Consider the following 15,947-nt stretch of genomic DNA (forward strand, 5'->3'; position numbering starts at 1 on the left):
CACATGTGAACTGCTGACACAGTTTGCCTGTCCTGGAGCCAGCCCACGCCCACCTTCAGGGTTCTAATCCACTTCATGCCACTCGTGTCAATGCCCCTCTGACAGGTCACCTGCCTTCTGCACTGACGGCACTTCACCTATTCTTCCCAATGCCACACCACCTTCTAGCCACAGTCTCCATTCTTTCTTTAAGCTCCATCTCAACAACATGTATGTCTTCACATTTGGGAACCTCTGCTTGGGCTGCTTTCAGCTCTAAAAGAGCCTGGCACCCAGCGTCTTCAAGCTCAAGTGTAGCCAATGGCTAGGGCCAAACCAAAATGATACTTTTATCATGAAATTTCATTTTCCTGTTTAAAATTAGTCTCTGCACCATTTCAACATCTGCAGCACTTTCCTCTGCACTTCACTTAGGGCATGCATTTACTTTCTCATAGTTGTTGTCTGTAAGATCACCTTGGCACCCCCACACTAAGCACAGGGCCCCATCCTACTGGACTGCCAAGAACTGTCTGCAGAATGACAAGCTACCCCGCTCACCTGGCCGAAGGTAGAGGTCGGAGGCGGCCACGGCCATCCGCTCGCGCTCCTTTTCCCGGTCCCTTTCAGCACTTGTAGCGGCTGCGAGGTGTGTTGAGTGTCCTGCAAAACATATAGATCTGCAACTTAAAGACAAAAACACCGACCTGTCAGGCACATCAAACCATTTTTAAGTTTTTAAGTGACTGAAAATGTTTCAAAAGCTCTAAATTTTAGATGTAGGAACTTTGCTTTATTAAGAATCTCGGATGGCAACTGGAGCATAACACAAGTTTTTAGGGTATTTCCAGAGGCTCTAGACAGGAATTATTACTAAATTTTAAATGAAAAATAGCATACCAAATGGGAAAAAAGTGCCCAAAATACCTTCAAAGGCTGTGCTGGACACATTTGAGCATGTCGGTCATAACTGAGTGTGTGACTGAAATTCTTACCTGGAGACACAGAAGCAGTGTTGTATGGCCTAGGAGGGAAAGTGATCTGTGTTCCAGGAATGTAAGTGATTCTGTCCATGGGAGGGGTGCTTGTTCCCCCTGGATGAGGCACTAATATTGCTGGAGGCATGTTGGTCAGGTCAATAATTCCTGCTCAAAAGATATATACAGTAAAATCATGTTAAATGTAAGTGTTATTCTGAAGAAACAGATCGAGACAGCTTTTTAATTTATCTCTGTAACCGAATGATACCTTGTATACAGTATAAAAAAAATGTTTATGATCACTACTTTAAGACCTTCTTTAAACCTGAGGACATGAAATACTGTACCCCATACCATAACCTAAAAGCACAGAGAAATTAAAGAGAAAAATTTTACCAGCAAACTGGTAGAACAATGATTTCAAATACCCAGCACACTGATTTGGTTTAGTTGCTTCAGTGTTTCCTAAAATCCCCATCTCCACACATTACTTTGTTTGCCTCTGAGGGCTAAAGGCTACAGACAGAAGGATAGTGTCACCTTTTTTCCCCACCATTGTTTATTCAATAAATATTTATTGATACTGGGTACACATAATGAACTGTATAAAATCTGAACCGCAAAGGCACACACCCCTTGTTGCTGGGTAAGGGAGACCCAGCTGCTGCTCTCGTGGGGAGAGTCCCCTGGCCACATCTGGGCGCAAGTTCACTTGCATCTGCTGTGAGGTAATGTAATCATTTAGGATTGTCTGTCTTGTGTTCTCCATTGCATAAAGCTGGTATTGACTTGGGTAACCTGGAGTTGGTGAAAGCTGTCTCTGAAACAGGTAAGCAGCAGCTGCTGATTGAGAGAATGAGAGAAAGGTATTTAGTTTAGTCTGGGTGAAATTTACTTGCTAAACATCACCCGTTTGGGGCTTTTACTGTGGAGCTAATATGCACACACAATGTGTAGGGGGTGTGCTACAGATTAAGGGGGGGTTCATTTTAGACCTTGATACATCAGCAATATCAATTTATACATTCTAATGTCTGATGTCAGATGTAATGGAAAAGGGGAAAGAGAAACTAGACAAAATGAGTATTAGTATTTTCACCAGCAGAAAAGTAGATAAAAAAAAATTCTCAGGTAGTTTCACTTTCAGTCTTTGCCATGTAACTTTTCTACATTTTCACCTGAAGTCTCCAAGAGCTGTGTTTGAAAATAAAATTATTTTTTTAATACTGATCATCCAATGCAACCAAATGGAAATACATGTGCCAACACTTTGTTGTAGCAAACATAACTTTATTTTTGCAGATGTGAAAATGATTAGTCTATAAGCATTTAATTAATGCATGTGCTTTAGAGCAGAGATTCACAAATTTCTTCTCTCAAGGGCCAGAGGGTAAATATTTTAGGGTTTGTGAACCATGTGGTCTCTGCTACACCTACTCAACGCTGCCACTGTAGCATGAAAGCAGCCGCATGAATGTGCATGGATGTGTTCCAGTAAAACTTAATTTACACCAACAGGCCACAGCAGGATTTAGCCCCTAGGCTGTAGTTTGGTAACTCTAGGTTAGGGCATGACACAAGATGCTAAGAAGGGGTATGCATGATAAGTAGAAGATAATGGCTCTGCCCTCAAAACATTCTATCAAGTAGGGACTACAATGCAACACTAAACTAAGTTTCAATTTTATCTGAGAACTTGAGTGAACTACTTTATATATATAAGTTCTCCCTAAAAAACAAATGTCAAGCTTTCTGGAATGTCTGCTTCCCCTTCACCTAGAACTCCCAGCCAGGTAAGTCTGTCAGCTGACTGGGGTAGGGGACTTCCACTTGGGCTCCTGAAACTTTATGTTCCCAAGTGACAATCTGATGGCACTGATATAATTTCAGATAAAATACTTTCTACAGGTACCTTCCTACTGTGAAATGTAAATGACCATTAGGAATATTGGCACTCTGGTAATGAAAATTGCTTCTCTAAGGACCAAGGCAAAACCCAGTATTCTGTGCCTCAATTTCAACTTGAAGGAGGTAACAAGCAAGCCATTTAGGACAGAGAAGAGGTCTGAGGAGCAAACGCATGTCTGCGTGGGGCTCAGCTGACAGGAGGAGCAAGGACTGCTGGGACATGGGAAGACAGGTGGAGCTGCACAGCAGTGGGTCACCACTGCCCTGCTGGCCCAGAGACTTCCTGCCACCTTGCTGATGGACTTTGCCTTTGTAGAGCACACTGCCCTCAGCCCCTGGCAGTAGCACCACTGTGCCCAGACCAGACCGCTGCCTAGAAAACCTACACACTTCTGCACCCACTATAATCACATTTACCCACAGCCATTGGTGTCTGTTTCAGCTGTACCTCTACTACAATTAGGGAACTTAGTGAAAGAGTCTGTAAATTGATGAGAGAAGACAGAAAAGAGGGGTCTCTTCAGAAGTTGACTCCTTTGGGAAGATGAAGTACACAAATTGAATCAAGTATGGACAATTTTAAGGGATGGAAGAAATCTGGAGGGATTCTGTATTTAGATCACTTTGAAGTGGCCTTCAATACTAGCTTCACTTAAAAAAAACAAATCTGGAAATGTGAGTATTATGTATACAAAAAAGACAATAGTGAGGTTTAATCAGTGGAGCCTGGCCTCAGGTCAGAACACTGGTAAATGAATCTCTATGTTGTAAATTAAAAGTTTAATGAATGCCTGTGTCATTTAAAAATAATTCTTCACATTAAGTCAACTTCTCAATCAGCTTGCCCAAATAGTCAATCAGCTTGCCCAAATATAATCAAATAAGAGGGCTTTTCAAATGATTATTATTTTTAGTTCTTTAAGGGGAGCTGGCAATGGGAGTGTACAGTTTGTGACAATTCACTAAGCTGTATATCACCATATCTGCAACAGTCTGCAAACTGTACTTTAATAAATAGAAAGTTTAAAAAGTCATACAGCTGTACTATTTCTTTACCATAAATTATCACTGCCCACTGTGCTTACCAGGATCCAGGGCCCTGTGAAATGGCATGGCTGGATCCAAATGTGTGGGAAGATGGCTCCGATAAACCTCTCCTGTAGTGCTGCTCCTGTGATGGGGATCAAAAGGGCTGTGGCTCACTGCAGGGTCCACCCCAGGTACTGGAGACTTCGATGGTATACTTTCCCTCTGGGTAGGAGTCAGGGTCGATTTTCTTTCATGATTGGCAGACTTGCTAGAAGAAATTGTAACTGGGGAAAAAAAAGCCAACACCACAAATAAAGAAAACTTGTTAAGTATGATAATATTTATCCATTTCTCAACCATGCAAATACAGACTATATTTATGTAATATTTTGATAATCTCTTTCCACTAAACATTTATTATTTAATCTTGCAAAATATGCGAACTTGAAAAACTAGCAGAAGTGTCAGAGATTTAAAAAATACTACCACCTTTTGGACTATACACAGCACAAGCGTTTTACCACCTACTGTTAAAATTAAAAAGGAAGTTAAATATTCTTTAAATCACATTATAAATGGTTTTGTTCTCTGTGTGGTTTTAATACTCAAAATTCTTTTGATCCCACATATATCAAATCTCAACTTCCTCCCTTGGCCTGCATTACCAAGCCACCTTGCTGCCTATCAGTCACTAAACTGTACTGTTCTTCCTTACTCTGTAATTCCACAAAGACTTTCTCTCATTACTTAACCAACATCAATCTCCTTCCTACTTCAGCCTCTTGTCTTCCAAACAGTGTTATTCAGAAGGGGTTAGATTATCCCAGCAAGGCCTATCAGAGTCAAACACTTATCTCTTCAGAGTCAAACATCACTCTCAATTGTTTTAATTATGTAAAACACACAGAACAAAACATTTACCATTTTAGCCATTTTGAAGGGTACAATTCAGTGGCATTAATACAATATACTCACAATGTTGTACGACCATCACCCCACCTTAATTATTATACAGCTGACCCTTGGACAATGCAGAGGGTGGGGTGCCAAACCCCTGCACCACCCCGCAGTCAAAAGCCTGTATATAACTGACTCCCCAAAAACTCAACTAATAGCCACTGATGACCAGAGGCTTTACTGATAACATAAACAGTCAATTAACACATACTTTGTATATTACATGTATTTTATATACACTGTATTCTTACAATTAAGCTAGAGAAAAATGTTTTTTCAAATTATCACAAATCTCCAAAATATTTTTCAATGTATTTACTGAGAAAAATCCACATACAAGTGGACCTGCACAGTCCAAACCCAAGTTGTTCAAAGGCCAACTGTAGTTTGATAACATCAACGTTGCTAAGATTAAACAAATCTGCCTGTCAAAATCAAAAAGTCACACAGCATTTATTACATCCCCTTCCATTGCTCCAATATGAAGTGACTTTTCCCTCTGAAAGAAAATTCTCCTTCAAAACTGGAGCCAAAGTTGGATTCACCACCCTACCCATAAGCAGCAATTCCCTTTTCTCCTCCCTCTGAGCTACTCTTCCCCCACTGCCTAAAGCACCTTCACTTTTACAACCCTTGCAGTGTTCAGCCCAGGACCTTGCACATTAGACCTTAATGGATATGTATTTGCAATAAAATTTTAAATGGTCAGTGGACACATTTTAAGGGCCTCAGGGATCTGTTTCAGGGATCATGTGGTAAAAACCAATGCCTCCTACCTCACTGATGCATCACAGCAGCATAAACCCCAAGGAGGTGGAGAGTTATGGTAACAATAGTAAGAGTTCACATTTACTGAGTCCTTCACAAATAGTGGGTACTATTCTTTTAAAGTCCTTTAAAGATATTACCTCATTTTCTCTTCACAACAATCCAGTGAGGTAGGTTTTAATATTACATTGTTATTTTATGGATGAGGAAAGCTAAGTACCTTGTCCAGGTTCATACAGTAAGAAACTTAATTCAAGCCCCAACAATCTTACTCCAGAGTCCACGCTTTCCAGCTATCATGCTAGACTGCCACTGATGAACAACTGTCGAAACTGACTTCCAGAAAACCTTGTAAGATTAGCAGAAAAACCACTCTAAGAATATACTTACTGTCGAGCATTTCTGGGCTCACGCTCTGCACTTGATTATAATTCCAGGAATTTTACCTACAATTATACGTATTTTGATTTACCTTCCATAGCCCTAGCATCAAGGACAACCTACATTATCTCGACAGTCTAAAGCTAAAGATTTGACATTTACTTACTTGCCAGAGGTGAAAATGTGCAATAAAAATGACCAGACAAGGATGAAGAGTCACATACCATCAGAAGTTCTGTTCATCATGGGGGAGCCTCTGGACATGGTGTTTTGATAACTCACAGGTGTTCGCCGAGCACTGGTGTCCTCATAAATCCCCGGGCTCAGCTGTGCTTTGGGAGCTTCGTGAAGTGCTGACCTAAGAACGGAGGGGCCGGAGCTTACCACCGATGTGTGCCGGGAACGCACTGGCTCGCTTGCTTTTACGTCCTCGTATTTTCCCCGTTCTACCACTTTTATGTTCTCCGGCACAATTTCCAGCGGAGGCATTCCACGGGGTAGTTTGCTAGGCCCCGTGATTAAGGATTTGACATTGTGTTTGATGGCAGACTGCCCTGAGTTGCTGTCAAACTTTATTGGTGTGCCCTAAAGGGAAAGAGACAAACATTACTGGTAATCACAGTATCTGAACACTTTTCCATCTCAGAGGTATGTTTGGCTCATGGCAATCCTACTTTGCTGTAATAATCTTTACTGTCTACAGATGCCTCACTCACAAGCCACCGGTTCTGAGCTGCACACTTTTTCACATCACACACTCCACGCTATGGACACACAAGAGCACACATGAAACTTCCATATTTACTGCCAAGAGATCTGACTTGCAAGAACTACTTAGAATTATTAAGTCTCACTTTTTTAAATGCTCCATAAATGCCACACCCTGAAGTAGAATGGCTGACAAAAAGAGGCACGATCTAGGTACCTGGGAGATAGAACCTTCAATTATCGGCCTCGTGCTCTGGACCACTTCTGGAGTTTTTCGGCTCTCCTGAGTTAAAATATCTTGCCGTGGAATCTCATGAATGGAACGCCCCATCTCTTTGATGGTAGTGATGCCATCATATGGTTTTCCTTTGGTAATGGCACCTTCGAATGCCCGTATGGGAGGACTCTCCCTTTTGATCTGTTTGGGGTACTTGAGGCCATCCTCAAAGCTTTCAGCTGTTGCTCTTGGTGTGCCTTCAGAAAGGGATTCAAGAAACGTACTTATTAAAATAACACCAGTGGTCACATGACAATGATACTGAGCTGTGTACTTAAAAATTGTTAAAATGGTATATTTTGTTACATGTATTTTCCCACGATTTAAAAAAAATGAATGCCTTGCTATCTTGCAGTTTCTAATCAATTTTTTGTTCACAACAAATCCTTAAATATTCATCAGTCATTATTTTTTTAGGACTGCTTAAGATTTAATACATCATCACAATCACAGGGTGGTTCTTACATAATGAAGATGTCTTTATATTTAAAGATTCAGCAACTATCATATTTAAATAAACTATACAGTTGAGAGACAGAAAAGATATAATCAAAACTTCAATATCTAATATTTCAAAAGGAGAAAATATCTTGAAAAGCAAGTTTCATTCACTGAAAATTAATGTCAAACTACTTTGCAGTGAGGTATTCACAAATAAAAGCCAATAACAAACAGAAAGTTTACCCTGCATTATGGAACCAGACAGCACAGTCCTCTCTTTGAGGTCAGAATGAGGACTTCCCCTGGGTAATGCTCGACATATCAGCCCTTTCAAAACAAGAAAGCAATTTAAATATTAAACATGTGTATGTAAATTCACATATACTTTATACTGTCCTTAGAATATAATTTTTAGATGAAAGCTGTGTAGAGAAAGGGATATAATTTTAGTTTTGTGAATTATTCAGAAGAATATCATGGAAAAAATAAAAGTTGGAAGTAACCAATATGACATCATCTCTTTCTTTATAATGTTTCCTAAATAGAAAATGGCCACAGAAGGCATCCATTATAGGTCAAAAAGAAAGACACTTTTGAAACTAAATCTAAAATCCTAATGCTTCTTTATCAAGGTGAGAGAAAATACAGAGGGATTGGAAATCACTGTTTAGGTCTGAAATACTTCTGTAACGAAAAACATGAAGGATGGGTATCTCAGAAATAGATAAAATATACTAAATGAAACATGCAAATCAAAATTAAAGAGTTGTAAATAACCTCTTAAGAAGTTTCATGTTGTATACTGCTGATAAATCTCAATCAAGAACTGAAAAGAACCACACTAACATAAAGGGAAGTGAGTTTTTTAACTACAGAAAATATCTAGCTCTTAGACAATTACACAAGAATCCTAAGATTTTAGTATTTCATCTAGATTAAAGTTAAATGGCTGAGGTAGGTTAAGATTTAAACAAAGTGAATCATTAATAGAAAAAAACCAAGGCTGTCATTAACTAAATGCATATCATGAGCAGCACACGGTTGAAGATCTGTTTCTAATCCTCACACAATGGTAGGTTCATCCCTTAATTTAAAGGAAGAAACCAGCACAGAGAAATCTACCAGAGAAGGGTGAAGATGGGACTCAAATACATGTGTTGGCACTATTATACTACTTCCCCTGCCTCCCAATAAAAACAACATTCTCATAATGAAGTTCATGTTTTTAAACTCACTTAACTCAAACAGGAATAATCTACAAATTATGTGAGGATTCTAACAGTTACCTGTGATATAACCAATTCTGCTTAATTTTTGCCTCCTCCATTGTCATGTACCACTTGACTTACATGCAGATATGAATAAAACTTAAATTTATATAAATATTTCCTATATTATTAATTATATATACATTTCTATACCATATATCAACACAAGTTTCACTTATGTATCAATATAAATATAGGTTTCAACAGGGATTAGGAACACAACCTCAATCAACAATGCAAACTTACTATATAAAATTAAGTGTATCTAAATAATGTTCTGGAAACAGTTTACCCTCTAATGGTGCTGATACAGGAGACTCCCTCATTGACAACCCTTGCTTAATATTTCCTTCCACTGATTCATAGCTTCTTTTTAAACTGATTTCATGAGCTGTTCTTGGACTCCTTGTCCCTTCTCGAGCATTCTTAATATCTGCAAGACATAGAAACAAGAATTTTTTAGAGCCCAAGGCTTACTGTACAATAACTAAGTTATCTTAATTTCATAGTCCATCTTATAAAAATAATAATATAAAAACTAGTCAATCTATATACATCTGTGTAGATGATACTTGTAAAAATGTTTTCATTCATTCAAATATATCTATTGAGTGCCAGGCATAAGCTAGGCTTGCAGATGAGGTTAACAAATTAAGCTTCCTCCCTCATGAAACTTACCCAGTACTGGCAGACATAGATAAATAGGCAATTACTATAGAGTGTAGTATGTACCACGGAAAGAGAATTACAATGCACTATGAAAATGCTGGAAGGAAAGTTAACACGAAAGGTTCAGATAACACTGCCCAGAAGGAGTAATGTTTAAGCTGAGAACTAAGGGATAACTAAGGTTGCTTTAAGTCAAAGGTAAAAGGAGGAAGAGTTGATACAGGCCAAGGGAACAGACAGCACAACAGTGAGAGTCCAAGGCAAGACAAAGTAAGGTACATTAAAAGAATTTAAACTCAGCAAATGGCCAATGTGCAGATTGGAGCAGGGAGGAAGAGTACAGGGGAAGTAAATGCAAGGCGGTTAAGGGAAATATGGGAAGGGAACAATCTGAACAGATAAGCTGAAAGCAGATCATAGAGGTACAATAAAGTTGAGGTAAAGGGCTTAGGGCTTACAAGGTCTTGAAGGCAAGAATCAAGCAGGAAGTGACATGACATATAGTTTTGAATATGGGTTGAAACTGAAGCTGGGGAGATCCTCTGGGCAGCTACAAAGTTACCCAGATGAAAGACGACAGTGACAGTGGGAATCCAGAGAAATGCACAAATTCTAGACTTCAGGAAAAGAACAGAAACAACTTAGTGACTGACTGATGTGGAAAGGAGGAGTTGTAAAGATGATGTCTGGCTTAGGCAATGCACATTAATTTATTCCCCTCAAAAAAAACTGTAAATCAATACACACAAAATGTTAAAACAAGAAAAGAGGAAAGAAGAAAGTTACCATGTATTTTGCATCAGGCACTGTGTGCTCGCATACTTTATTCCTTTGTACATGAACACAAAGATAAACATGACTAATGACTACTCAGATCACAAGAACAGTTCCAAATGATAACTCAAATTCAAGTCCAACACTTGGCTTTTATACCATAACTGCGTCATTCTTATAATATAATATTACTGGGAAAAATAACTTAAGAATACATCTAAAGAAAATGTTTACATATGTAAACAGTAGAATAGTTATATTTAAGGAAAATTTAAATTCAGTACTCTTTCCAAGATTACCAGACTATTATCTACTCTAATTCTTAATTCATGAAATAGGAATCCTTTTAAATAAAAGTGATTTTATTAAAGTTAAAGATTCTTTTCCTGGAGCAAACTGACTGACCACGGATGATATTAGCTACCACACTTACTCTGGGCTCTACACTGTTAATCATGTTTCACTGACTGTCTCAGCTGATTTTTCGCAAAAGTTTCATGAGAAGATACTATTATTAACACCCGTTTTACAGAGAAGAAACTTGGGCTCAGGTAAGAAAAACTTCTCCAAAGCAAGTATGTAGGGACCCAAAGCCTGTATTTTCAGTCACACATTAATTATAGCACTGATTTCCATATACAGACATAGTACTTACTATCATAGGATAAGATGTGTCCACTTTTGCCTTCATAAATAACATGGCCTTTTGATGCAGCTTCCTCTCTGCCTTTCTCAGGACTGCTCTCTTCAATGGGCATTCTAGAAATGGCTCCCTTCACCAGAGCCTCAGAGGGTATGCCAGCCTGGGACAGAGCAGGAGTACCCTGCCATCAAATCAAACACAACCATTAGAAGAGTCACTTGCACTTAAGGAAATGCCAAACACTCACAAAATTTAACCTACCACACTGAGACTCATATCAATCCACATCTTCAAAGAAAGGACAAGCACATGAGAGGAAATTAGACATTAAGTTCATATAAACATAAAAAAATACTGTACCTTCATCCTTGACCCCTGACACATAAAACTTCCTATAATTCTGATAGGGGTATGAGTTGAATCAACTTTCTTTTGCACCCTGAAGTCAAACCTCTATGAAGGTACTTAACTCTCAAAAAATTTTGTCTTAAGACCTCAAATCATGTAAATGTAATAAAGTTTTTTCAAAATTTCTAGTAAAAATAAAATGATAGATCAAGTTTAAATAAGAGTCCCACAACTTTCTTTCATACTGTGGTAAGAAGAAAAAAGAACTTTCAATTACCAAACTGTCCGCAGGGTTATATCTCTGGTCATCAATAAAAGAAAGGGATGCAAAACTCAAGATGCCATTGTTTTATGATTTGGATTCAGTTTAGGTTGCATCACCTGAATTTCTGCCATCACTAGTCCTCTCCTGGGTGGTCTATGGCCATGGTTCTTTTACCTTTCCTTTAACAATAAACCCTTCCTTCACGGAAAGCCATTCACAGAACCGAGTATGTACAATACTTTGTGAAAGTGAGCTGCCTGGGTTGCAGCGAGAGTGGGAAGCCCAGAGCAAGCTTGCTCATACATGCAGTGTCCCCCAGATGCCAGGGAAGACAATCTGAAACCACGTGGTTAGAGCAGGAAGAAGGACCAAAGCAAAGCAGGTACTCGTCTGGCCGCTAAGGGGGCTCAGCAGCAACATCTGGGAATTCTTAACACCCACTGCAGAAGTGCTCATGTCATGCAGACAGACTAACTTGAAAATAAACAGATAAACCCAAGCCTCGTTTGATCCTGTTCATTATGTCTTCTCACCCACCATTTGGATACTACAATGAAAATGAAGAAGAAAAATTTCTGAAAATTTTTCTTCTGTCTGCATTAAAGTGTTTGCTAAATGTGAAAACTACTTTCAGGGGAACATATACTTTGGTCAAATGTGGAAGGAGAGATTTGAAGTCATGCCACTTTCTAGGTCACTATATTCCATACTCTCTATAAACTATGCCTTAGGGAGGAATCCCTGGGGAATCTTGCTAAAATGGAGATTCTGATTTAATAGGTCTGCAGTGGGAACTACACCTGCTGTGTTATTCTAACAAGCTCCCAGGTGACACTGATGCTTTGGGACAGAAACTACAAGTGGTCAGCATGGTGAGGACATGGCTCTCAAAAAGACACACAGCAGAATCACTGGGGGGCTGGAAACAGACTATTGCTGCCCCCCACCCCCACCCCATGGTGAGCTGTCAGGAATCAAGGTGGGGCCTGAGCATTTATTTGTCTAACAACTTCCCAGGTGACCCTGATGCAGCTGGTCTGGGGACCACACTTTAACAACCACTGTCCTAGGGAACAGAAACAAAAGGCAAGAAAGAACACATCAGAGATCCTGAGACAGGTACAATACACAAAAGCACAGGATTTTGTTGACAATCATTTCCCAAAATAGAATTCTCCTTTCCCTGATCTACAATAATAAAGAGGACTGTTATACTACTATTCAAAAATCAACATTTGAGGAAAAGAGAGACCTTTTATTCATTAAACTGGCAATCTGTTGAGCTTAAAATTGGAAGATCTTGGTTTTTGCTGTGTTTGTCAACTGTCATCCATATTAGTTTAGCATTAGATTCTAACAGGGTAGCTTATATACTGAGACTATAAACATTCCTTTTCAAAAGGGGTAAAAGTAAGCAAATAATTCATGATTTTCTTCTCAATATGCATTTACGCTAAACACATGGTAAAGCTTTGCCAGGAAGACAGTAAGAGCTGCATCAATTAGAACTTGTGTCTTCTGCCAATTTCCAAATAACTAACCTTTTCAATTGAACCACACACAGTACAGGAAACATAGTTTGCAGTAAAAATGATCACATTAATGTCTTTCTACAGATGGTTTATGGATCTGGGGTTTATCGTCACTGAGACCTAATCCCATAACCCAGAACAATTAACTTAATCATAAAACTATATTGCTTGTCCAGCCAAAGCTCTTGAGACACTACTTCTGGTTTTCTCATTAGTTAGGGCTCAGTATATTAAGAACGATCAAAACTAACCTGAGTGATAGAGCCCCGGAGAGATGGGATGCTTTCCACAGAAATTTTGCTGGTTGGAGTTCCCCGAGTTATACTTCCTTCTTGAATGGCTCCTGTAGTACCTGAACAAAAAAATTACCATCAAATTATACTCCCTGCCCTTGAACACACAAAACAAAAACAAACTAGCTCCTACTTGAGAGAGGGTTAAGAGAAGTACACAGCACCACAAAAAATAATAGTTTGTCTTTTGGTGAAATGTACTTTTAAAAGCATATTGCAATTACTAAAAAGGGCTTACTGAAATATCAAATTTCAAAGTTTTGTATCATTTTTATGCAGAAAGAAATCTTAACTTTAGGATTTAAAGGCTCTAATTAAAAAGCCCATCATTAAAACATGTCAACAACTTACTTTAATAAACTGACTGGGGACAAAAGTTTAACATTTCTGCCGAACAGCATATTTTACCTCTGACCACTCCTTCATGTTGTGCCCTGACCAATAAACCCTCAGGCTGTGAGTTTTGGCTTCGGGGAGAAAATTCTTCTTGCTTGATGTAGGGCACAGCAGCTACGGACCAAAGCAAGAGAAAAATGTGGATACCAAGTGCTGACTTACCATCTGTGAGGTATACATGCAAAAAAATGGTAGTGTTTACTCACTGACCTGATTTGGCAGATTCTTGTTGCCGTGGCAGTCCAAGAGAGATGGAGCCTACTGAGGGCTTAGCTGTCTCTTGAGTGTAGGAAGCCTGATTATGAGAAGTCAAATAAGTGCCGGGTGTTCCCTAAAAATAATTTTAAAAGGCTAAAATAACACTCTTTTCATAAGGTCAACTATAAATTTAATGTTCATGTTTTCTTAATAAAAATTTATACCCTACTGTCCAAAATTAAGAATAGGCATCTGTAAAGCAAGAAAACCCTTGTCAGAGATTGCTTAAATTTAAAAAATTTTTCAAAGGAGTAAGATATAGCTTCTGAAGTTACCGTAATTTCATATAGATAATGTTTACTATTAACAAATTACATAATAAAGCACTTAGAAGTATACTCAAAATGTAAACTACTATTATTAATAACATTATGCCTCTTGAAATGCTATGGGATACGGTATCAGTGAAAATCGTAGAGCAAATATTTCTGAAAACTTTCCTCCACAAAGGTAACCAGAAAACCAGCAAAAATAGAGTCAACCTTTTAATTTGGAAATTCACCAAAGGCTTGCAGAAATCTGGGAGCATTTATTCAAGAAAAATGGCAGAATCTAGGTAAAAACAATGAGTTTTGTGGCATTTGAACTGCCCTATTGCTGCTCTCATATACTTCCTGCAAACCTGTGGTAGCCTTCAAAATCAAAAGCCCTCATTATGGTGAAAACAGCCAGTCACCAAAGGAGAAAGAACAGGGTTGGAGCTCCTTAAGAGACTCATTCCCAGATAACTGTCATCATTTGACTTGTCTGTTGGTTCTCTAACAGACTCATTTGCAAAGGTTGTTTGTATTTGACCTGACTGTGGTGGGGGAAGGAGGCTCATGCTTGTCAAAACAATTAGTCAGCTGATTTAACCTCATCACTGCCTGAGGCAGTACATAACAGCTAGGGCAAACAACAGGATAACCAAAAACCTTAAAAGAAAAAGCTAAGGAATGAAATATTCATAGGAGGTTTGAAAAGCTCCAAAATATCCCCAGGAATCTAGAAGGGCATGTGTATGTGCAAGCTAGGAAAGATGTGAGAAGGCTGTTCTCACTTTGGCTGACCATAAGGCTCTGTGAGCACAGGAAATGAAGACTAAGGTAGAGATTGTCAGTTGTCTAACTGAATGCTGATGGCATGTGCCCTTCACACAAAGCCCCCTGGTAAAGACTGGGAAATATTCACTCCACAGTTAAATCTGTCTGATCATTAGCTGACCACTAACCAGATAGACACTGCAGTGTTTCATCAGCTGACACATCATACATGACACAAGAATATGGACTGTACACGAGGAGTTCAGAGAAGTCGCTAAGCAAATAAAGACAAACAGCAGCCACAATAAATCTCAGCAGAGGAAAGAATCTCATTTCCAGAAATGCCACATTATGTTACGTCCACTTTTCAACCAAAAATTACAAGACATGCAAAGAAACAAAAAAGTATGACTCATACACAGTGGGAGAAAAAAGCAGTAAGTAAATAAAAACTGTCCATAGGTTTTAGAATTTCTAGAACAAGACTTTAAATCAGCCATTACAAATATGTTCAAAGAACTGTAGGAAACCACATCTAAAGAATTAAAGGAAAAGATGTAAACGATGTCTCATGACATAGGAAATATCAACTAAGAGAACCATATAGAAATTCTCAAGTTGAAAAGTATAAAAACTGGAGAAGACGGAAAAAAGCAAACTATCAGCAACCAAGAATACAAGGAAATGTGAAGGGCGCCCATGAAGTCTACAGCTGATGCCTGCCAGTGAGATACTGAATGCCTCCCTCCTGATACGGGCAGCAAGGAAAGCATACTCTTTACTACTTCTATTAAACATTGTACTGAAAGCTACACCTTAGCCAGTTCAATAAAACAAGAAAAAGAAAAGGCATGAAGGTTAGAAAGGAAGAAGTGAAACTTTATTTGCATATGATATACATACATAGAAAATCCTAAGACATCTACCAAAAACAAAAAACAAAACTCCTACTAGAAGCAGTAAGTAAATATTACTGGAGATAGAGTCAAGATATAAAAATTGACTGCTTGTTTATACACTATCAAGAAAGGGAAAATGAAATTTCTAAAAA

At 38.6% G+C, this 15,947-nt stretch overlaps 1 protein-coding gene across 14 annotated transcripts in view; it reads right to left on the reverse strand.

Annotated features, from left to right (window-relative positions):
* The window catches only part of NCOR1 (nuclear receptor corepressor 1), a 185,883-nt gene that overhangs the window by 19,624 nt on the left and 150,312 nt on the right, over window positions 1-15,947 (reverse strand). For 10 of the 14 annotated variants that reach the window (XM_037013092.2, XM_037013084.2, XM_037013071.2 and 7 more), the window contains 12 exons: window positions 13,827-13,947; window positions 13,629-13,730; window positions 13,179-13,279; window positions 10,795-10,963; window positions 8,989-9,129; window positions 7,672-7,755; window positions 6,928-7,184; window positions 6,227-6,587; window positions 3,953-4,180; window positions 1,593-1,802; window positions 975-1,124; window positions 541-642 (listed from right to left, as the gene is read on the reverse strand). In XM_037013092.2, coding sequence (XP_036868987.2) covers window positions 541-642; window positions 975-1,124; window positions 1,593-1,802; window positions 3,953-4,180; window positions 6,227-6,587; window positions 6,928-7,184; window positions 7,672-7,755; window positions 8,989-9,129; window positions 10,795-10,963; window positions 13,179-13,279; window positions 13,629-13,730; window positions 13,827-13,947 — 2,026 coding nt within the window. The remainder of the gene's footprint in view (window positions 1-540; window positions 643-974; window positions 1,125-1,592; window positions 1,803-3,952; window positions 4,181-6,226; window positions 6,588-6,927; window positions 7,185-7,671; window positions 7,756-8,988; window positions 9,130-10,794; window positions 10,964-13,178; window positions 13,280-13,628; window positions 13,731-13,826; window positions 13,948-15,947) is intronic. The other 4 variants (XM_037013076.2, XM_037013098.2, XM_037013058.2 and 1 more) reach the window with 2 other exon arrangements.

Source organism: Manis javanica, chromosome 4 (genome assembly GCF_040802235.1).
Source record: "Manis javanica isolate MJ-LG chromosome 4, MJ_LKY, whole genome shotgun sequence".
Lineage (NCBI taxonomy): Eukaryota > Metazoa > Chordata > Mammalia > Pholidota > Manidae > Manis > Manis javanica.